At 47.0% G+C, this 24,501-nt stretch overlaps 1 protein-coding gene across 2 annotated transcripts in view; it reads left to right on the plus strand.

Moving 5' to 3' along the window:
- The window catches only part of ldlrap1b (low density lipoprotein receptor adaptor protein 1b), a 65,501-nt gene that overhangs the window by 38,550 nt on the left and 2,450 nt on the right, over nucleotides 1-24,501 (plus strand). For both annotated transcript variants that reach the window (XM_085962654.1, XM_085962655.1), the window contains exons 5-8: nucleotides 219-291; nucleotides 7,789-7,881; nucleotides 13,286-13,407; nucleotides 16,312-16,346. In XM_085962654.1, the coding sequence (XP_085818780.1) occupies nucleotides 219-291; nucleotides 7,789-7,881; nucleotides 13,286-13,407; nucleotides 16,312-16,346 (323 nt within the window). The remainder of the gene's footprint in view (nucleotides 1-218; nucleotides 292-7,788; nucleotides 7,882-13,285; nucleotides 13,408-16,311; nucleotides 16,347-24,501) is intronic.

Below are 24,501 nucleotides of genomic sequence, written 5' to 3' on the forward strand. Positions count from 1 at the left end.
AAGTAGCAGTGCTAGATTTAGGTAATAAATTTGTCCGCTCGAATATGGCTAAATCCATTATTTTACACCGGCAGAAAACCTGCGCCCAAATTTAAAAGCCTGTAATACTATGAAAATATGGAGCGATTTCTCTATATATTTATGTTTGTCTTGGTTAGAAATGCCATCTGGCCCCAAATGAAAGATAACTTGTGTTAACTTGTGCTCTCTCTTCCCAGGCTCAGGCAGTGACATTAACCGTGGCTCAGGCTTTCAAAGTAGCTTTTGAATTCTGGCAATCTGCCAAAGAAGGTGGGTTTTCTGTATTGCTAATGAATTGGTGGGTGTGACTGGGTCATGACTACTTAACTGACTATTTTTGGTTTTGCGATTAACTACTTCAGAGTTGCAGCAAAATTGTTTTTTTTTTTTTAAAAAAAGCCTGCCTACTAATTCAATGTAATCACTGTTTGTTCCTATGTGATGAGCACCATATTTGCAATACATTTATGCAGCATTTCGAGGGCAATTAGGGATGGGCAATAAATGCTGGCTTTGTCAGCGACGCCCAACTCCCATGAGCAAATTTAAAAAAAAATCTGTAATAACAAGAGAACGCTGGAAAAACTCAGCAGGCCAGGCAGCATCCGTGGAGAGAGAAACAGAGTTAACGTTTCAGGTCGAAGACCCTTCGTCAGAACTGAAAACAAGCAGGAAAAGGAACAGATTTTAAAGCAAGTTTAGAGGCTGGGAAATGGGGGAGGGGAACGAAAGGATGGAAGGCAGGAGAAGAAAAGAGGCATTGAGAGATATTCAAGGCAAGAGGAGATGGTAATGGGACAGGTTAAGAAACAAAGGATGGCTCTAGATGGAGTGTGAATTGCGCTGACAGAATGAGAGACAGCTGCCATGTGGGAGAGAAGAAAAAAATAGCAAGCACAAACAAAGTGTGGATAAAATAATATATATATATATATGTGATAGGGGCCGAGGTTATGATCTGAAATTGTTGAACTCTATGTTGAGTCCGGAAGGCTGTAAAGTGCCTAATCGAAAGATGAGGTGCTGTCCCTCGAGCTTACGCTGAGCTTCTGTGGAACAATCTGTGATGGGTGTCGCTAGCTTTTGTAAATGAGCATGCATTGGGTAAGCAGTGGACACTAGGCCAGTCTTCTATGCTCCCATTTTTTTTTTATAATTGCAGAACTACTCTGGTAGAGTGGGTTCTGCAGTGCATGGGGGCTCCCAATCTAGTCTGATCAATACTCCTATGGTCAAATAGCCTACTGGTGCTTGCTCCCTGGGCTCACGCACATGAAGAATGACCACTTGTGGAACGCTATCCCTGCACCTGCTGATGCCGAGTAATTAAAGTCTGGTCTGAAGTAATTTCCGTTGCTGTCAGTAATGCCACGCCTGATGTAGTTAGGGGCATGTTGGAATAAGGCCTGCGTGACTCACTGATTTTACCTTGGTTCTGGTACCTGGATCCATGGTGTAAGAAAAAATCATTTGGGCCACAAAAAATATTCACAACACATGGCTCCTAATTATGATGTGTGATTTCTTATGAGCATTGCCGATTTACCACAGCTGGTTCTCTACATCCTTAGGTCTCTAAGGCAATGAATCATCTCATTTCTTTCCAGCAAGAAATTACCATCTGCTGTGCAATTTTTATTTGTGCTCATTTTATTTTTTTAAACCCCACCCCCTCCCCCCAGAATCAGCAGGAAGGCTTTGTTTTTACAATTTAAATTCTGAGGAGGGCCTTCTAGTAACATCCTCAGGAAACCAAGATATTCTGTTTCTTGGTGCGATAGGAAGGGTATGTTTTTCACATTGACTCTTTTTGATGTCTGTCGTGCCTCCTGTGTCATCTGGGGTGAAACGGGTTTAATTACAGTATATTGCACTTCATTTTATGGATTACACACTCAGGGTTTCAAATAAAGGCAATGGGTTAAAGCCGATTCCTTTGTTCCGATTTAATTATTTTTAGTGAACTCACTTTAGAAACAAGAAAAAAAAAATTCTCCTTATTTAAAAATGTTCAGAGTTTGCACTTTATTTTTGTTTCATCATTACCAGCACATCATAATTGTTAGAAAGAGGTCCTTTATTAATAGCCAATTTTGTATAATTCCTGTGAAGTTGTTTAGGTTTATATCACTTTTTATGTTGGGAATAGGTAAACGATACCATGCTTCGACCCTAACAGAGTAAATCGTATAGCCGGAGCTGACTTCAATCCATTCTTTAAATACAATTTCATCTATGATCATTTTTAGCTGAAAGTTGTACATTTTGCCAGTGTCATGGTTTGGTGGGAAGCAGGTTTGTGCCTCCACTCCTCACACATCATTACTTAGGTCAGCTGTCACCATGAGTTATTTTCCAAGTGGGAGAGTAAATCTGACCATTGCTTCAGACAGCTTACGTCGCTGGGTCAAAATCCTGGAACTCCCTCCCTAGTAGCACTGTGGGAGTACCTTCACCACACGGACTGCAGCGGTTCAAAAAGGCTCACCACCACCTTCTCCAGGGCAACTAGGGATGGGCAATAAATGCTGGCCTTGCCAGCGACGCCCACATCCCATAAAAACAAATAAAAAAAGAAAAACAAGCAGCATTGGTGATGGTGTGGTCTTCAGCCCATCCATTCAGACATGGAGGGTGGATGGTATTGGGAGACCACGGGAGGGGGTGCAGGGGGAGGGGGTGGTGAATGGGAGGAAACTACATGGTTATCACTTGTACCCTTAATGCCATGCAAGCTGAAGAGCAATGCCTTGATTAAATTGTGCTTGCAGTTGCAACTTGTTCTCTTATTTGAAGCCATTTCTCCCTTCAATTGTAATATATTTAATATTACAAACTCAATTTAACCTGCACCCTTAAGACTTTCCCATTGCGCACAGTGGCTTATTAATACCTGTAGGTAGTCGTCTACATTTTATTCTGAAGCCAGCTAATTTTAATATGCAGATATAGAGCTTTGTTCTATCCGTCAGACCAATACCAACGTACTCTATTCTGGGACGTGCACCAATCTTCACAAAAGCTGTGTGTGTGGAAAGAAAAAAAAGGAAATAACTCCTCTTATGACATCGCAAAGTGCTACATAACTGCAGAAGTAATTCATCAGTCACTGTTTTATGGAGACAGACGTGACAGTCACTTACCCACAGTAAGATTCCACAAATGGCAAATGAAGAGAAGTATGCCCAGTTAGTCATTTTGTTCTTGTGGTTGAGGGAGATAGATATTAGGAGAATTCCCTGCTCTTCAAATAGCTTCATCCACCTTCACAGGCAGATGGGACCTCGTTTTAACATTTTAACCAAACAAACTAACTCCAACAATGCAACATTCCCTCACTGAAGTGCCAAATTATGTGCTGAATTTTTTGAGTTGGGCTTGAAGCCATGACCTTTTGGTTCAATTTACAATGCTACCAAATGAGACAACCTGTTTTTTAATGTTAGAATTTAAAATGTAAAAACTTCCCCCATTATTTTCATTTTAAATCCCTTTGGTCTTTCTAATGTTTTCTCCAAGGGTGTATTTCACTAAGTTGCCTTCCTCCATTTTTTTTAATCATTTGGTATTGGCTTTTAGTTGAGTCCTATAGTTGATTCATTTTCTATGATGAGGCAGACCGAATAAGGTTTTGCCTTCAGTACTGTCAATGGAACGCTACCTGGCAGATGCTAAATAATTGTGGGAATAGGGAGCATGACAGCCTGTTGGGATCAGATCCGAAGTTTGAGGATGGAGAAAAGAGAGGGGCGGGCAGGAACGCCGATCAAACAGGGTTTGCTTATTTTTTTATATTCGTTCCTGGGATATGGCTGTCGCTGGCAAGGCCAGCATTTATTGCCCATCCCTAATTGCTCTTGAGAAGATGGTGGTGAGCTGCCGCTTTGAACTGCTGCAGTCCGTGTGGTGAAGGTGCTTCCACAGTACTGTTAGGGAGGGAGTTCCAGCATTTTGACCCAGCGACGATGAAGGAATGGTGATATATTTCCAAGTCAGGATGGTGTGTGACTTGGAGGGGAACTTGCAGGTGATGGGCACCTTGTCCTTCTAGGAGGTAGAGGTTGCGGGTTTGGGAGGTGCTGCCGAAGAAGCCTTGGCGAGTTGTTGCAGTGCAGCTTGTAGATGGTACACACTGCAGCCGCAGTGCGCTGATGGTGGAGGGAGTGAATGTTTAAGGTGGTGGATGAGGTGCCAATCAAGCGGGCTGTTTTGTCCTGGATGTTGTCGAACTTCTTGAGTGTTGTTGGAGTTGCACACATCCAGGCAAATAGAGAGTATTCCATCATACTCCTGACTTGTGCCTTGTAGATGGTGGAAAGACTTTGGGGAGTCAGGAGGTGAGACACTCGCCGCAGAATACCCAGCCTCTGACCTGCTCTTGTCACCACAGTATATATGTGACTGGTCCAGTTATGTTTCTGGTCAATGGTGACCCCCCAGGATGTTGATGGTGGGGGATTCAATGATGGTAATGGCATTGAATGTCAAGGGGCAGTGATTAGACTCTCGCTTGTTGGAGATAGTCACTGCCTGACACTTGTGTGGCGCAAATGTTACTTGCCACTTAGCAGCCCAAACCCGAATGTCGTCCAGGTCTTGCTGCATTCAGGCATGTACTGCTTCATTATCTGAGGAGTTGCGAATGGAACTGAACACTGCAATCATTAGCGAACATCCCCATTTCTGACCTTATGATGGAGGGAAGGTCACTGATGAAGCAGCTGAAGATGGTTGGGCCAAGGAGACTGCCGTGAGGAACTCCTGCAGCGACGTCTTAGGGCTGAGATGATTGACCTCCAACAACCAGAACCATCTTCCTTTGTGCTAGGTATTACTTCAGCTAGTGTAGAGTTTTCCCCCTGATTCCCATTGACCTCAATTTTATTAGGGCTCTTGATGCCACACTCGGTCAAATGTTGCCTTGATGTCAAGGGCAGTCACTCTCACCTCACCTCTGAAATTCAGCTCGTTTGTCCATGTTTGGACCAAGGCTGTAATGAGGTCAGGAGCTGAATAGTCCTGGTGGAACCCAAACTGAGCATCAGTGAGCAGGTTATTGGTGAATAAGTGCCGCTTGATAGCACGGTCGATGACCCCGTCCATCATTTTGCTGATGATTGAGAGTAGACTGATGGGGCGGTAATTGGCCAGATTGGATTTGTCCTGCTTTTTGTGGACAGGACATACCTGGGCAGTTTTGCACATTGTCGGGTAGATGCCAGTTTTGTAGCTGTACTGGAACAGCTTGGCTAGAGGCGCGGCTAGTTCTGGAGCACAAGTCTTCAGCACGACAGCCGGGATGTTGTCAGGGCCCATAGTCTTTGCTGTATCCAGTGCGCTCAGCCGTTTCTTGATATCATGTGGAGTGAATCAAATTGGCTGAAGACTGGCTTCTGTGGTGGTGGGGACCTCGGGAGTAGGCCGATATGGATCATCCACTCTGGAACCCTTCAGCCTTGTCTTTTGCACTTGCGTGCTGGACTCCGTCATCATTGAAGATGGGGATATTCATGGAGCCTCCTCCTCCCGTTAGTAGTTTAATTGTCCACTACCATTCATGACTGGCTGTGGCAGGACTGCAGAGCTTTGATCTGATCTGTTGATTTTGGTATCGCTTAGCTCTGTCTATAGCATTCTGCTTCTGCTGTTTAGCATGAATGTAGTCCTATGTTGCAGCTTCCCCAGGTTGGCACCTCATTTTTAGCTATGCCTGGTGCTGCTCCTGACATGCTCTTCCACACTCCTCATTGAACCAGGATTGGTCCCCTGGCTTGATGGTAATGGTAGAGTGAGGGCTATGCTGGGCCATGAGTTTACAGATTGTGGTGGAATACAATTCTGCTGCTGCTAATGGCCCACAGTGCCTCATGGATGCCCAGGTTTGAGCTGCTAGATCTGTTCTGAATCTATCCCATTTAGCACGGTGTTAGTGCCACACAACATGATGGAGGGTGTCCTCAGTGTGAAGACGAGATTTAGTCTCCACAAGGACTGTGCGGTGGTGCTACCAATGCTGTCATGGATAGATGCATCTGCGACAGGTAGATTGGTGAGGACGAGGTCAAGTAGGTTTTTCCCTCGTGTTGGTTCTCTCACCACCTGCCACAGGCCTAGTCTGGCAGCTATGTCCTTCAGGACTCGGCCAACTCTGTTAGTAATGGTGCTACTGAGCCACTCTTGGTGATGGACATTGAAGTGCCCCACCCAGAGTACATTCTGTGCCCTTGCTACCCTCAGTGTTTCTTCCAAGTGGTGTTCAACATGGAGTACTGATTCATCAGCTGAGGGAGGACAGTAGGTGATAATCAGCAGGAGGTTTCCTTGCCTTTGCTTGAACTGAAGCCGTGAGACTTCACAGGGTCTGGAGTCAATGTTGAGGACTCCCAGGGCCACTCCTTCCTGACTGTATACTACTGTACCGCCACCTCTGGTGGGTCTGTCCTGCTGGTGGGACAGGACATAACCAGGAATGGTGATATGGAATCTGGGACATTGGCTGAAAGGTATGATTCTGTGAGTATGATTATGTAGACTCCTTGGTATCCAGGATATGTGCCGGCCTTCTGGGATGCGACGTGCTAATTTGGAGACCAGCTAGCATAGTTGAGAATAACTGCAAAATAAATTTATGATGCAGTAGATTCTTTTTAAAAAAAAAAAGATATAAATGGCTTAAACTGGAGTCCCCGGCCATATCTAGCTTTTGAACTTGGATGCCTTTATTTTACCTCTGTGTTCCTATGATTAGGGGTGACAGACATGAGTTTGCCTTGTAAAGAAGAAAGACTTGCATTTATATAGCACCTTTCACGACCACCAGACGTCCCAAAGCGCTTTACAGCCAATGAAGTACTTTTTGAAGTGCAGTCACTGTTGTAATGTAGGAAACGCGGCAGCGAATTTGCGCACAGCAAGCTCCCACAAACAGCAATGTGATAATGACCAAATGATCTGTTTTAGTGATGTTGATTGAGGGATAAATATTGGCCCAGGACACCGGGTATAACTCCCCTGCTCTTCTTCGAAATCGTGCCATGGGATCTTTTACATCCACCTGTGAGAGCAGACGGGGCCTTGGTTAAACATTTCACCCAAAAGATGGCACCTCCGACAGTGCAGCACTCCCTCAGTACTGCACTGGGAGTGTCAGCCTTGATTTTTATGCTCAAGTCTCTGGAGTGGGACTTGAAGCCACAACCTTCTGACTCCAAGGTAAGGGTGCTACCCACTGAGCCCACTGGCTGACACACTTTTGTAATATTCCGTGCTCACTGAGAGGAATCTACTATGGTATGACAATTGTAGACATTTTAAAGTAAGCTGTGCCCTTAAACAGATCAAAATGTTTCCCTTGCTTTTTGAAACATGGTGCGCTGTTATCAAAGGCAGTAAAACATTGCTTGATTACTGTGTACTTTTCGGCAGTTATATTTAACCACTACACCTTTGTTCTTTGTAGAGAGAATGAGGAAGGTTCAGTCTTTTTGGCTGGTCACATCGTCCATTAGAGTGATGATCTGAGTGGGCTGGATTTTATTGATTTTCTCTCCTCCCAATTATAAATTCATAGTTGTGTCTTGTGTGCCTCGGGAGAATGTAATTTTTTTTTTAAACTGGCCATTCTTAAGAATATTGCGGGTCTGTTTAGAGTGAAATATTTAGCGGTGCCTCTGAATTAAATATTTAGTGGTTTCTATAAATCATTACATTTCATCAATGAGGAAATTATCCAGTGTGTAACACTTGTATTATCCTGGTCCTTTTCAGAGAAAGGGAAAAGGGCAACAGTTGGGCCGTCCGACAGTGGAGCTGCTGGTAAACTCCAGTCAGAAGGCCCTACCAACATCCACCTCAAAACAGGTGAGGCCAGCTTTGGAGAAGGAGTGGTGGTCCTGTCTATGGAGAGTACAGGCCGAAATTGTGAGGCTACACTGCTCGCACGGTGTCTTGCTGGCCACAAGTGTGGCTTGGAGCTGGGGCTCAAACATTGCCGCCCCGATTCTGCACTCTACACTCCACACTCTCATCTGTTGAACCTCCATGCCAGCAACAAAGCCTTGCAGTTTTTGGTCTTGTATATCTAGTTCATGTCCTGTTTATTTCCTCTGGCTTAGAAACAGCTCATGTGCTTGCTTTGCCATCTCATGATCCTGGTTTAATAATTGCTGCACTTGAAAGACACTGTGGGGTGGAGGGGGGCAGGGAATTTTTGTTTTAATTTTACTGTTTTTATGTAAAATATAAACGAATGATGTAAAATCTAGAAGAATGAGGGGATCTTATTGAAACATATAAGATTCTGAAGGGACTTGACAGGGTAGATGCAGAGAGGATGTTTCTCCTCGTGGGGGAATCTAGAACTAGGGGGCATAATTTCAGGATAAGGGGGCACCCTTTTAAAACAGAAATGTGGAGGAATTTCTTCTCAGAGGGTCGTGAATTTTTGGCATTCTCTTCCCCAGAGAGCCGTGGAGGCTGGGTCATTGAATATATTTAAGGTGGAGATAGACAGATTTTTGAATGGTAAGGGAGTGAGGGGTTATGGGGAGCGGGCAGGGAAGTGGAGTTGAGGCCAAGATCAGATCAGCCATGATCTTATTGAATGGCGGAGGAGGCTCGAGGGGCCAAATGACCTATTCCTGCTCCTACGTCTTATGTAAGTCTCAGAATAAGGGGTCAGCCATTTAGGACTGAGAAGAGGAGAAATTTCTTCACTCGACGGGTTGTGAATCTTTGGAATTTTCTACCTGCTCAGTCGTTGAGTATATTCAAGACCGGGATTGATAGATTTTTGGATACTAAGGGAACCAAGGGACACGGGGATAGTGCAGGAAGGTGGAGTTGAAGTGAAAGATCAGCCATGATCTTGGCGGAGCAGGCTCGAGGGGCTGAATGGCCTTCTCTTGCTGCTATTTCTTATGTTCAGTATTTTCTGCAGCAGAATTATATATTTATGTACATACTTTAAACTTCACAATATAGGAAAATTATATTTTGTTAGGGGAAGTGTGCTAAACTTTCTGCCCTTCTGAGGAAAGACAAATAAAGTCATTGAAAAAATCTTGCCTTCAAAGATATTCTTTTGTTGCTGTAAAAATGCAGTTTAAAGGAGACTTTTGCTGAAAAAGATCTGTTTATGCAATTCATCTGGTGGGTCTGTGTTTTGGGGTCGTCGCCATTGAGTTGGGCAGGAATGGTCATCATTACAAGTATTGGTTGCTGAAGATACTCCCTCTTAGGCCATATCTCATCGCAATACCAATCCTGTTCATGCCCTTAAAGCTGCAGCAAGAAGACTTGTAGCCTGGGCTACCTGAGGGGGGTGAGAATCCTTTACACATAGCATGAACTAAATGTAGTCAAAACCTCTTTCAGTGAAAATTGTGTGCAGACTTTCTCACTATATTCAGGCTTCTTTGCAGTAATGTAGTCAATTCTCGTCTGTGACTCTCTGGCCGTATGCATGTTGACTTGAATCAGTCATTCATGAAAGAAAGACTTATGAAATTGTTAAGTCTGTGAATTATTTAGTTAATTAAAACACAGACTAATGAGTAACAATAAAAACAGGTCTTTACTGGTTGGAGGTAGGGACTATACTGAATACAAGATTACTGCACAGTGCTTATATACCGGTGTGTTCACCCCCGGTATTACGTCTACAGCAGCCTGAGAAAGTAGTACATCTCTTAAGGTGGAACAGGCTTAAGCTCTCTTAAGGTGGAACAGGTTACATACACAACACTCCTCCCTTCTTAGCTTTATAGTCATCCCCCCCATTTAACATAACGTAATAACATATATACATATATAACTTCATGTTTAACGTAACATATCACAGATTCAGTCTCTGCGGAAAACAGTTCACAGATTCAATCTCTGTGGTGTAGTCGGTTCACGTTACTCATTTAATAGTCCTTTCATGGATTTAACAGCTTGAACTTCCGAACTGATTTGGCTCCGTTCGGAGGGACCACGTGTGTGATCTGGTAGAGGTGATAATGGTTCAGATGGGTCATCTTCTGTTTTTACTTTTCCTTTTCTGCTTCTTGGAGACTCTCTGGGCTCCATTGTCAGCTGCCACAGCTGCCAGCTGCATGCGCAGTTCCTCCTTCTCTTCCTCCTGTTTCCGTCGTAGAGCCAGCTTCTCCCGATGTTCCGTAGACTTTTGGTGCTCCTCCATGATTTCTGCACTTTGGGAGTCGAAGTTACAAGCTGGGCAGGACAGGACATCGTAATATTCGGTGTCGTCCACCAGGTCATGGTAATATTCGGTGTCGTCCTGAGCTAGACCAGTGAGAGGGTCGTCTATTTCCTCCATACCCAGCTGGACGTTAGCCAGCTCTTGTTCCAAATCCAGACATCTTTCCTGAAGAGACTTCTTCATGTGTACCTCTGCATCCAGCTTTTTCTGGGCTTTCAGCAAGTCGTTTACTAGTGACCTCATTTGTGATTTTAATACTTCAACTTCCTTTGGAGATTGATTGATCGGACTATGCAATCCCTCTACCGGAGCAGCTGTTTCAGCGGTCTGTTGTTCTACGTTGACGTGAGTCAGCGTACTTTTGGCATCCAAGGGCTGCTCTGTTGCAGTCATCTCAGCCTGTGTTGCCACCTCAGCTCTTCCAATAACCTTTGAGAGCTCCGAACCCCTTTCGTTTGAATATTGAAGTTCATGTTCAAGTTTTTCCCATTTCAGAGTCCTGTCCTTCAGCATATGCAGGAGTTGGCTGACCGTTAACTCCTCTGACATCAGACGTTTTGTGTGCTCCTGCTCCATTTTCTCCATCAGCTGCTTCTGTTGTCTTTCCAGATTCTCCAACTCTATATCAAAGAACTCTTTCGTTGCATTCAACTCTTGCTCAAAACGGCGAAGCATTTGTTCTAATTGTTGTTGTAGTTTGAAATGGAGTTGAGTTCGAGCCCGGTGTCCCTCAGAAATGGGCACATCAGTAGACTTGCCAGACTCAGAATCCACAGTTAAACTATGTTGTTGTTGCTCAGTGGAATTCTGTGCTGAAACTTTGTCTTTTGCACCTGAGTTGGGCTTACCATCATCCGTTCCAGAGTCTGGGCCGACTATCTTCACCGAGTTCTCACTCGTTATTGTTTGTAGGAAATGCCAGTCCATATTCATTTCCCTAATCCACTCCCGTCCTAGTAGTGGAGGACCTCCTTCAGATATCACATATAAGTCCATTATTTGACTGTCTTCGCCCTTGTGGACCACTGCAACCTCTATTTTCCCGATGGGGTACACTCTTTGCCCCGTGTATGTTTCCAATATAATCCCCGTATCCTGTAGGGGAATATGTTGGAATAACTTTCCGTAATCTTTCTTATTTATGACCGTCAATGCCGATCCAGTGTCCAATTCCAGTTTTACTTGGACTCCTTCTATCTGAAGAGTGACCCAAATTGTCTGGAGGTCTGCACCCTTACCAGCGTTGAGTACTCTTAAGCTAGCCAGTTCATTACAGCTTAAGCTAGCCAGTTCATTACTGCTAGCGTCTGAATCGGACTCCTGTTCGGTCACCTTGTGTACCTTTGCGTATTTTCCTTGCGGTGACTTCTTGTTGCTGGTCTTCTTCCCTGACCTGCATACTCTAGCTATATGTCCAAGCCTACCACAAGTTCTACATTCTTGGTTTTTAAACCAACACTGGTTCTGATCATGCGTTGTCTTTCCACAACGATAACATTTGCCAGAACTCACACCCAATTTGTGTGCACTGAGCTCCGGTGACCGTAGCTGCATTACTGCCGTGCCTCTCGCTGCGGCTTCGTGTGCTGCTGCCATAGTGACCGCCTTCTCAAGCGTCAGCTCATTCTCCTCGAGCAGTCGCTTTTGTGTATCCTGTTTAAATAAACCACACACAAATTTGTCTCGAAGTGCCTCTGTCAGTCCCGTTCCAAACTGGCAATATTTCGCTAATTTACGCAATTCCAGCAAATATTCAGCATTGCTTTCATGCTGTAGCTGCCTTCTGTCGTAAAATTTAAATCGTTCCGCTAGCATCAGCGGCGTGGGGTTTAGATGATCTTTCAGGACAGTAACAATCTCATCGAACGTCTTATCTGCCGGTTCATCTGGTGATAACAGGTGTTTCAATTGCCCGTATGTCTTCGCACCCATTAAATTTAATAATGTTAGAGCTTTATCTTGGTCACGAATTTTATTGGCCTTACAATAATTTTTTACTCTTTCAACATATATGGCCCAATCTTCGAGGTCACTATCAAAGGTGCTAATATTCCCGTGTTTAGGCATTGTAGATTTGCAATTTCTCAGATTTTATTTTCTTTACTTGTTATCAAAGATGGCAGCTTCCCGCTCTTGCCGTCGTCCTCCGCCCACAAAATGGCGGTTTTCCCGCGCTTGGCGGTCTTCACCCGTCCCCCGACGCCGTCTCCCTTCAGCCCCCGAGTGCGGCCCTTATCAGCGGATGCGATCGCTGGCCCGGCTGCGCCTCGCACTTGAAAGCGGCCCGGCCCTTATCTGCCGATCGCTATCGCCCTGTACCCCTCTCTTCCCCAGTCCTGTCTTTACTCCGGTTCACAAGCTGATGGAGGCTTCAGGGTCCTAATGCCTGTCGCTTCCAGTGGGGTGGTGAGTGGTGAGGTTTGAAACCTCTCTTCAACCGCCGTGGAATAACTGCCGCAGGGTAAGAACCTGACTCGTCGCCAGTGTTAAGTCTGTGAATTATTTAGTTAATTAAAACACAGACTAATGAGTAACAATAAAAACAGGTCTTTACTGGTTGGAGGTAGGGACTATACTGAATACAAGATTACTGCACAGTGCTTATATACCGGTGTGTTCACCCCCGGTATTACGTCTACAGCAGCCTGAGAAAGTAGTACATCTCTTAAGGTGGAACAGGCTTAAGCTCTCTTAAGGTGGAACAGGTTACATACACAACAGAAATAATACTGAGCGGCCTGCGGGTGGCACTGTCCAGGGAGAGTATAAATACTCGGGCACGGGCCCAGCTTGCGCAGGACATTCTTAACAGGAACTAGTGAAGGACACAACTAGACCCCCATGTTGTAAAACAGTTGATTAAAGCTTTGTTTAACGCTTAGACCAAGTGCCTAGTAGTTTACTTACGTCACATGTTATAGTGTGTTTTTCCTTTTTTGAGGGGTGAATCTATATTGAGTCTCTGTTTACACAGTCTCATTTTTGAGTTTTATTTTATCCGGACTAAGTTAGGTTATATGGTGTTAAATAAAATCTGATTTTTTTAAAAATTCCCTGCAGAAGTAGCTACAGCAAATTTGTTGGATTTAACTGAAGGAGCAATATCTTCATTATCGACAAACCATAGACGTGACCTCCCCGTTGCAGATACAAAGAGTTCAGTGAACAACAATGTTGTATGGGTAAGTGTAAGCAGTGCTGAGGAAATGTGCCTTAATACTAATGAGCCTATAGTTTTAGGAATGAGGATGGTTTGCTTTTTTTTTTGCTTTAAAAAAAAAGTATACACGGAATTCACTTCATTCAACTGCAGACATCTTGGATTAGAATCATTTGGACTATAGGGGAATCAAGGGATATGGAGATAGGGTGGGAAAGTGGAGCTGAGGTCCAAGATCAGCCATGATCTTATTAGAAACATAGAAGATAGGAGCAGGAGTAGGCCATTCGGCCCCTCGCGCCTGCTCCGCCATTCAGTGAGATCATGGCTGATCATCCAAATTCAGTACCCTGTCCCTATAGAAACATATTATTGAATGGTGGAGCTGGCTTGAGGAGCCAAATGGCCTACTCCTGCTCCTAATTCTTATTTTCTTATACAGCACAGAAAGAGGCCATTTGGCCCATTGTGCCTGTGCCGATATCAAGTCACTATCGACCCTGAACAGATCTTTCTCAGCTCCACTTTCCCGCCCTATCACCATCATCAAAGACCCTACCCACCCCAGCCGCAGTCTGTTCGCCCTCCTGCCATCTGGGAGACGCTACAGATGCATTCGCACCCGTACGACCAGATTTAGGAACAGCTTCTTTCCCAGGGCTGTCATCCTACTGAACTCCACAAATAAACTCTAAAGCCTGCACATCTGCCAATGCACTTTATTATGGTTATGTTTATGTTAATATACTACAAGCCAAATGTATGTTGAATGTTTAAATGTCTTAATCCAAATGTACACTCTTGGGAGCCGCAAGCCTACATTTCGTTGTACTGCACTTGTGCACTAACAATGACAAAAGTTGATTTGATTTTGATTTGATAATAATCCTTATGGTACACTGCAGTGTTAGAAGTGAAATCTCTTTTTGAGGGGACATATGTCTACAGGTTTCAATGATGCTGGATCAGAAACATTAATCCAATAGCGAAGGGCTGGCTAAATTATTTGACGCGAGTTCAGTTTAAATACTGCCACTGCTGTCGCTAACTCCTCCTTCAGATTGACTTGAACTCAAAGACTATTTTAATTTTGTGTTTTTTCCCTTCCTCCCCCCACACCAAATTAAAAGTTGTAACTATTCTTCAGCAAAATGTTTAGTGACATGGGGGGAAAAATAGGGTATCGCACATTTTGGAGGGCTAATATCGGCCGGGTGCAAAGTTTAGTGCTAGGCGCTAATTATCGCCTCCGACTGCAAAATTCGCCTCCATTGCTCCCGGAGGTGATTTGAGCACTAAATCTGGTGCTACACACCTCTCAAGGCGCAAATGTCAGGGAGTGAGGCGCTACCTCAGAATGCTACCAAAGATCAGGCGATGCCAGTTACCATGGAAGCCAGACAGACTGGCGCCGTCCAGTTCTTAAAGGGGAGGGGCCATCTTGCTGGCCAGCCACTCCCTGCTCATTGCAGCCTTGAATCCCGGCCTGGAGAGACCTCAAAAGCAATTGTGTTGGAAGCACTAATGGATAGGCCCAGAGAAAGAGCGCGGCGCTTAGGAACCTCAAAAGTGGTGCTGAGGGCCAAAACTCCTTAGGACAGCGTTAAAACCAAAAATTTTGCCGACAAGAAAAGGCAGGAAGCGCCCGCCTTTAAATAGCGCTCCCCCAGCCCCTTCCCGACTTGAAAACGTTCCCCTCTACCTGTCGTTCCTAGTGGGAGGCGCTAAGGCAGGGGACGCGACTCAATATCCGGTCTGGGGCGCTACCAGGGCGTTGCACGCTTGACTAACGTCACGATCTGCGGGCACAGGAGCTCGTGGTGGTAGTGTTTAGCGCCGCTGCAAAACGACTGGTCAATTTTGCAAGCGGCGCTAAAATCGCCGTGCTCAGATGCGAAGCTCCTAGCGCCCTATAAGCGCCCCCCGGAGGCGCTAACGGGAGGCGCTAACCAACTGAATTTTTCCCCCATGGTGTCTTAAGCCAAATGGATAATCTTTCCAAGTTTTTATTTTTTACCTCCTTTTCTTTCGTGGTGTTAGTTGGGGGAAAAGTGTTGGCCAGAAAATTAGAAGAACTCCCCTGCTCTTCAAATAGTGCCATGGGATTTTTTGCATCCGTCTGAGAGGGCAGACAGAGCCTCTGTTTAATGTTTTATCAGAAAGACGGCACCTCTGGCAGTGCAGCCCTCCCTCAGCAGTGCACTGAGGTGCCAACCCAGATGATATGCTCAAGTCTCTGGAGTGGAGCTTGAGCCCACATCCTTCTGACTCGGCGGCCAAGGCTGACATCCTAAGAGGCACTTATGAAGAGAGGGGAAAGTAGCAAAGTGGATGATAATTTGCCATGACTGCGCACCACACCCACCCCCCAGGTTGCTGCTGGGAACTTTTTCCAGGGTGGTCTCTGCCGCAAGCAGGGTGGATGGTGGACTTTTAAAAGTGTTGGTGTTAACCTGCCAAACATTTGGTTATGCCATGTACAGGAAATTCTCTTTTAACCGGCACCTAAATATCCGGAAATCTCTCTTAACCAGCAAAATTCAGGAGTAGGTTCAGGTAAGTTTTACTGTATATTAGTGGCCGTGTAACCAGGGTTCCTGGATCTGTGGCCATGTAACCGGGGTTCCTGCACCTGTGGCCCTGCAACAGGGACTCCTGGATCTGTGGCCGTGTAACTGGGACTCCTGCACCTGTGGCCGTGTATGGGGCTCTTGTACCTTGGTAAGTATACCTCTCTGTAATCCGGACTTTTTGATCAACCGGCACCACGCCGGTCCCGTCGGTGCCGGATAAAAAAGAGTTTCCTGTAGTTGGGCCATTTCTTAAGTGCAAAAAACCAAACCCAATTTGTTTGAGTGCATTCGCTAAGTTCGGATCAACTGGTTGGATATATTGTTGTAAAAGTGCAACTTTAATTTGTTTTCAGGAAATGAACGATGACCTGGATGAAGCTTTTGCAAGGTAAAATTGAACTTTTATTTTCCCTAAGTTTCTAACCTGCATGTAAAATGGCCAACTCTGAGCACCTTTTCATGATGACCAATTTCATTCTTGCTGCATGTCAAACTGATCTCTCATTCTGACTTCTACAAGCTGCAATTTGGATAGCTTTAACCCGGCTGCAGGTAATTATTGTGAATGCATGTTTTGAAACTTACAGCCCACCACCTCTGCACAGGATCCTCTCCACACTGTGTGTAACAAATAACAAATCTGTAAAGTATTCCGGTTCTCTACTTGTGCTTCACACTGTGTATGCTGACGCCCTGCTGAGTTTAATTGCCTGTTGCCAATCTGACTAAGGTATCCTGCTGTGCGGAAGGAGTGTAGTGCATCTTTTATGACTTTTCTTTAAGTCAGCTTTGCTACCATATCATTCATTTTGAACCTGGGAATGTATTGAACAAGAAATTTTCTCCAATGTACAAAATTAATTCATTAAAGATGAGCTTAACTGGAGAGTGATGTAAAAGTAGATGTGTAACTAGGAGAAAATAGCACTGCTGTTTCAAATAAAACTTGAGCCATGAATACTGAATGTGGAAACATATTTTCCAATGGGCTTTCTTTTCCAATGGTCTCCTATTATGATGTTGTCTTGGTGTATTGCGATAAATATTTTTGACAGCAGTCAAATCTCTCTTGGTTAGGGGAGGATGTTGAGAAGATGAAAGTCACTTGATTCTGACCGTTTTTATTGTGAAGCAGGCGAAAGGGGAAGCGGCTGTCAAACTCCGCCCCTGTGTGCTGTTTGCTTTAAGGCACTTGTACATCAGCTGCTTTTGTATGAGTTACAGGAGAGCAATGTCTGTGTATTAGCTCTGTGTCTATGTTGCAAAAAATAGCTCCTCTGTCTAGACGACTATCCTAGAACAGTGACAATGCGGGAGCCGGGACAATGATTCAGCCATTGTGGGAGGGGGGAATAGGGAGTTGGTTTTAGAAGTGTAAATGCCTGCAGGGAACCAGGACACACTATCACTCTCTTGCAATCAGCTACTGAAGCAGCAAATGCAAAAGCAACTTTTTATTTTTCTTCCTCTTGTCTCTCCTGGTCAGAAGACCAGAGATCTGTGAGATCCACTGCTGAAAGGGAGGAATTCCAAATCTTGCTTGTTAATTTTAAGTGGAGACCTGACAGCAGGTCACAAGACCCACAGAAATGTCTTTCTGACGCTGCTACGTCTTTGTATATAGCAGTCATGGCTACTAGGCTGACCACTTCCTCCTGAGCTCCTCTCCTTTGCAACTCCATCACTGACCATCCTTTTACCCTTTTAATCACCGCCTCCCCCCATCCATCCCCGTCCCTTCCTTGCCCCCATGCTAGTTAACATTGTAACTAGAAAGAAAGACTTCCATTTATATAGCTGCTTTCACGACCACCGGACGTCTCAAAGCGCTTTACACTCCAAAAGTACTTCATTGGCTGTAGTCACTGTTGTAATGTAGGAAACGCGGCAGTCAATTTGCGCACAGCAAGCTCCCACAAACAGCAATGTGATAATGACCGGATAATCTGTTTTAGTGATGTTGATTGAGGGATAAATATTGGCCGGGACACCGGGGAGAACTCCCCTGCTCCTCTTTGAAATAGTGCCATGGGATCTTTTACATCCACCTGAGAGAGCAGACGGGGCCTCAGTTTAACGTCTCATCCAAAAGACAGCACCTCCGACAGAGCAGCACTCCCTCAGCACTGCACTGGAGTGTCGGCCTAGATTTATGTGCTCAAGTCCCTGGAGTGGGACATGAACCCACAACCTTCTGACTCCGAGGCGAGAGTGCTACCCACTGAGCCACAGCTAGTTCCATCTATTCTGTCTCCCTCCCTTTCAAAACTGCCGTTATTAACACCCTCCTCAAAAAACCTGTTCTTGCCAACAACCGGCCCATCTCCAACTTCCCTTTCTTTTCCAAAGTCTTCAAACGCGTTCTCATCTCTCAAATCTGTGCCCATCTTTTCCCCCAACTTACTGTTTGAATCACAAAAAAAGAACTTCTATTTTATATAGCGCCTTTCACAACCTCAGGACCTCCCATAGTGCTTTAGCTGCACTAGCTGTGGCTCAGTGGGTAGCACTCTCGTCTCTGAGTCAGAAGGTTGTGGGTTCAAGTCCCACTCCAGGGACTTGAGCACAAAAATCTAGGCTGACACTCCATTGCAGTGCTGAGGGAGTGCTGCTCTGTCGGAGGTGCTGTCTAGGGGAACATAGGGTCTAATGAGAGGGAGGAACTGAAAGAAATTTGTAGGGAAATGGTGTTAGGGAAATTGACGGGATTGAAGGCCGATAAATCCCCAGGGCCTGATAATCTACATCCTAGGGTACTTAAGGAAGTGGCCCTAGAAATAGTAGATGCATTGCTGGTCATCTTCCAAAATTCAATAGACTCTGGAACAGTTCCCATGGATTGGAGGGTAGCTACTGTTACCCCACTTTTCAAAAAAGGTGGTAGAGAGAAAACGGGGAATTATAGATCGGTAAGTCTGACATCGGTAGTGGGGAAAATGCTAGAGTCCATTATAAAAGATGTAATAGCAGAGCACTTGGAAAACAGTGACAAAATCGGACAAAGTCAACATGGATTTACAAAAGGTAAATCATGCTTGCCTAATCTACTGGAATTTTTTGAGGATGTAACTGGTAGAATAGATAAGGGAGAACCAGTGGATGTGGTGTATTTGGACTTTCAGAAGGCTTTTGATAAGGTCCCGCATAAGAGATTAGCGTGTAAAGTTAAGGCACATGGGATTGGGGGCAAGGTACTGACTTGGATAAAGAACTGGTTGGCAGACAGGGAGCAAAGAGTTGGAATAAACGGCTCTTTTCCAAGTGGCAGGCAGTGACTAGTGGGGTACCGCAGGGATCGGTCCTAGGACCCCAGCTATTCACAATATATATAAATGATCTAGACGAGGGCACTAGATGTAATATCTCCAAGTTTGCAGATGACACAAAGCTGGGTGGGCATGTGTGCTGTGAGGAGGATGCCGAGAAACTCCAGTATGATTTGGACAGGTTGGGTGATTGGGCAGAAGCATGGCAGATGCAGTATAATGTGGATAAATGTGAGGTTATCCACTTTGGTGGCAAAAACAGGAAGGCAGATTATTATCTGAACGGCAATAGATTGGGAGAAGGGGAAGTGCAACAAGACCTGGGTGTCCTTGTGCACCAGTCGCTGAAGGTAAGCATGCAGGTGCAGCAGGCGGTTAAGAAGTTGGCCTTCATAGTGAGAGGGTTCGAGTACAAGAACAAGGATGTCTTGCTGCAGTTGTACAGGGCCTTGGTGAGACCACAGCTTGAGTATTGTGTGCAGTTTTGGTCGCCTTATCTGAGGAAGGATGTTCTTGCCATGGAGGGAGTGCAACGAAGATTCACCAGACTGATACCTGGGATGGCAGGAATGACGTATGAGGAGAGATTGGGTCGATTGGGCTTATACTCGCTGGAGTTTAGAAGAATGAGAGGGGATCTCATTGAAACTTATAAAATTCTAACAGGACTCGACAGACTAGATGCAGGAAGGATGTTCCTGATGGCTGAGGGGTCACAGTCTAAGGATAAGGAGTAAGCCATTTAGGACAGAGATGAGGAGGAATTTCTTCACCCAGAGAGTGGTGAACCTGTGGAATTCTCTACCACAGAAGGCAGTGGAGGCCAATTCATTAAATATATTCAAGAAGGAGTTGGATATATTTCTTAAGGCTAAAGGGATCAAGGGAAATGGGGAGAAGGCAGGGACAGGGTACTGAAATTGGATGATCAGCCATGATCTCATTGAATGGCGGAGCAGGCTCGAGCGGCCGAATGGCCTACTCCTCCTGTCTTCTATGTTTACAGCCAACAAAGTACTTGAAGTGTAGTCACTGTTGTAATGTAGAAACTGACTTCCTAAAGTGTAGCAATTAGAAGTTCAGCTGTCTTAGGTTTAAGTTCCAGTATATCTGCAGTGGAATTAAAATAAAGACTCTAAATTTCCTGAATGGGCATTCCCTCTCCCTCCCCACCACCAATCTACTAGGGTTCCACTTTTTGGGCCAGCAGCAAGTTCCAGTACTTTTGGGGTCGGGCTCATTATATATCTGCTCACAAATGGGTGGGTGCATTAATATAAATGAGGAAAACTCATCCAGATGACATTATTGCTTAATTTACAATCTTAGCGCATCATTCCCGACATCTAGCATTGCTATCAATTACTCAAAAGACTGAGGTTAAGCGAGTAACTAACAGGCTTTTATTAACAAGAGAATGAAGGTGTGCCTCGAGTGGTCGACCAGTCCAGAATACAGAGGGACTGTGGAGCAGTCACCTTTATACCTGGACTCGTGGGAGGAGTCAGCCGAGGCATGTACAGACATGTACACAGTGGAATACAAACAGTGGTTTACCACATTCACCCCTTGTTTAAAAATGAGTCCGGCAGGGTGAAGTGTATTAAAAGTTTGTGTATTGGAGTCTCTCCGGAGGTCTTGTCTGCCGCTGTGATCGACGTGGCGACAGCAGGGGTAGTGAAGCTTCCGGCGTCGAGTCCCGCGTAGGCTGGGGCACTAGTGTGTAGTCCTCGTGGGTGTCGAGCGGGTCACGGGGCCCAGGCGTGCCGTCTGCTGGGGTTGGATATTGGATCGTGGGGGGGGGGGGCTGGTAGTGGGTAGTGGGTTACTGGGGCGCCCGTCCGGGTACGCAATGTAAGCGTACTGGGGGTTGGCGTGGAGGAGGTCGACCCTCTCGACCAGGGGGTCCGTTTTATGGGTCCTCGCGTGTCTTCTCAGTAGGACCGGCCCTGGGGACGTCAGCCATGGCGGTAGCGATGTCCCCGATGTGGACTTCCTTGGGAAGACAAACATTTTCTCATGAGGGGTGGCGTTAGTGGTAGTGCAGAGCAGTGACCAAATAGAGTGGAGCGCATCGGGGAGCACATCCTGCCAGCGGGAGGTCGGAAGGCCCCTAGACTTTAAGGCTAGCAGGGCGGCCTTCCAAACTGTCGCATTCTCTCTTTCCACCTGTCCGTTCCCCCGGGGGTTGTAACTGGTGGTCCTGCTTGTGGCAATACCCCTAGCTAGCAGGTACTGGCGGAGTTCGTCGCTCATAAACGATGAGCCCCGGTCGCTATGGATATAGCTGGGGAAACCGAACAGGGTGAAGAGGTCATTCAGACATTTAATGACCGTGGCACTGGTCATGTCCGGGCAGGGGATGGCAAACGGGAAACGGGAGTACTCATCAATAATGTTGAGGAAGTACACATTACGGTCGGAGGAGGGGAGAGGCCCTTTAAAATCAATGCTCAGGCGCTCGAAGGGGCGAGTGGCTTTTATCAGGTGAGCCCTGTCTGGTCTATAAAAGTGCGGTTTGCACTCAGCGCAGACTTGGCAGTTCCTGGTCATGGTCCTGACCTCAATGGAGTAAGGCAGGTTGCGGGCCTTGATGAAGTGGAAGAACCTGGTGACCCCCGGGTGGCAGAGGTCATTGTGGAGGGCCCGCAGTCTATCGATCTGCGCACTGGCGCAGGTGCCACGCGATAGAGCATCCGGGGGTTCATTGAGCTTCCCGGGCCGGTACACGATCTCGTAATTGTAGGTGGAAAGTTCGATTCTCCACCTCAAGACCTTGTCGTTTTTGATTTTGCCCCTCTGCTTGTTGTTAAACATAAAAGCAACTGAACGCTGGTCAGTGAACAGGGTAAATCGTTTTCCGGCCAGGTAGTGCCTCCAATGACGCACAGCCTCCACAATAGCCTGGGCGTCCTTCTCAACAGCGGAGTGTCTGGTCTCCGGGCCCTGGAGGGTTCGTGAAAAGAAGGCCACGGGTCTCCCTGCCTGATTAAGGGTAGCGGCCAGGGCAAAGTCGGACGCGTCGCTTTCCACCTGGAAGGGGATGGATTCGTCCACTGCGTGCATGGTGGCTTTGGCAATGTCTTCCTTGATACGGTGGAAGGCTAAGCGGGCCTCTGCCGTCACGGGAAAAGAGGTGGACTTGATCAGCGGCCGGGCCTTGTCCGCATAGTAGGGGACCCACTGGGCGTAATAGGAGAAAAACCCTAGGCACCTCTTCAGGGCCTTGAGGCAGTGGGAGTTCCATAAGGGGACGCATCCGGTCGGGGTCGGGACCGATGACTCCGTGTTCCACAACACAGCCAAGGATGGCGAGGCGGGTTGTGCGGAATATGCACATCTCCTTGTTATACGTCAGGTTCTGGAGTTGGGCGGTGCAGAGGAATTTTTCGAGGTTTGCGTCATGGTCCTGCAAGTCATGGCCGCAGATGGTCACATTGTCCAGATATGGGAAAGTGGCCTGCAACGCATTTTGATCGACTATCCGGTCCATCTCCCTTTGGAAGACGGAGACCCCGTTGGTGACGCCAAAGGGAACCCTAAGGAAGTGATAGAGGCGGCCTTTGCCTCAAAGGCAGTATACTGGCGGTCCTCAGGGCGGATAGGGAGCTGGTGGTATGCTGATTTCAGGTCAATGGTCGAGAAGACGCGGTACTGCGCGATCTGGTTGACCATATCAGCTATGCGGGGGAGTGGGTAAGCGTCCAGCAGGGTGTAGTGATTTATTGTCTGGCTGTAGTCGATGACCAGGCGCTGCTTCTCGCCGGTCTTAACGACCACAACCTGAGCTCGCCAGGGGCTGGTGCTGCCCTCAATAATCCCCTCCTTCAGGAGCCGCTGCACTTCGGTTTTAATGAAAACCCTGTCCCCGGCACTGTATCGCCTGCTCTTTGTGGCGATGGGCTTACAGTCGGGGGGTGAGGTTAGCAAACAGTGGGGGGGGGCGGTGACTCTGAGTGTGGAGAGGTTGCACCTGGTGCACGGCGGGCAATTTGGAAGCTGCTGGCTGCGGACTGTGAGTGGGGGGAGGGGTCCACCGTACGCCATCGTAACACTTTTAAGGTGGCACTGAAAATCTAACCCCAGTAGGACGGCAGCGCAGAGGTGGGGCAGGACCAGAAGTTTAAAATTATCGTACACAGTCCCGTCTACTAAGAGTGTCACCACGCAGTAGCCGCCAATGTCCGCCGACTGGGACTCGGAGGCCATAGAAATCCGCTGGTGCGCAGGCAGGACTGGGAGAGAGCAACGCCGCACCGTGTCGGGGTGGATGAAGCTCTCCGTGCTCCCAGAGTCAAAAAGGCAGATTGTTTCGTGACCATTTACCTTAATGTCCATTGTGGACCGGGCCAGCTGGTGCGGTCTCGCTTGGTCCAGCGTAACGGAGGCCAGCGTAGGGGTCGGTGTGTCGTTGCGGGTATCAGATGAGGCGATGTTGGGGGCCAAGATGGCGGCTGGCGTCCAAGATGGCGGCGTCCATGATCCCCATGTGGCTGGAGGCGTCCAAAATGGCTGCTGTTCCGGTGGTTCACACATGGCTGGGGAGGCCCAAGATGGCGGCCCGCACGGCCCACACGCGGCGCTGCTGGGGTTCGGGGTGGCTTTGGCCTTGCAGACGCTGGCGTAGTGTCCCTTCTTCCCGCAGCCCGAGCAGATCGCATTTTTCGCCGGGCAGCGCGCTCTGGGGTGTTTGGCCTGGCCACAGAAGTAGCATTTCAGGCCTTGGGACACTGCTGCGGTAGTTGGGCCGTGGCTGGGGTGGCACGGCGCTATGAGACGGTCCTACCGTGTCCCAGGCTGTCGTTCCCCGCAGCGTCCACGGTGCAGAGGAGTAGGCATCCATGCCCCGGTAGGCTGCGTCCAATGATAGTGCGAGTTCAGAGGCCTTGTTGAGGTCGAGGTCGCTCTGCTCCAACAGTCGCTGTCGGGTGTAATTGGACCTGTGGCCCGCCACAAAAGCGTCCCGGATAAGTTCCTCTGTGTACACGGCGGCCTTTACATCCTTACAACCACAGGCCCGGCCAAGCACAGACAGTGCCTGAAGGTATTCCTCGGTCGATTCCCCAGGTTGTTGTTTACGACTCCCCAGGAGGTGCCTGGCGTACACCTCGTTCACTGGGCGCGTGTACTGGTCCTTGAGGAGCTTGAGAGCAGCCGTGTACGAGGTCGCGTCCTGGATGACCGAGTACGCTCGGTGGTTCACTTTGGAGATCAGGACATCCAGTTTGTCCTCATCCGATTTGACCGTTGCAGCGGAGGCGATCAGGAATTTTTCAA

Source organism: Somniosus microcephalus, chromosome 20 (genome assembly GCF_052327205.1).
Source record: "Somniosus microcephalus isolate GS21.2 chromosome 20, FLI_Smic_1.0, whole genome shotgun sequence".
NCBI lineage: Eukaryota > Metazoa > Chordata > Chondrichthyes > Squaliformes > Somniosidae > Somniosus > Somniosus microcephalus.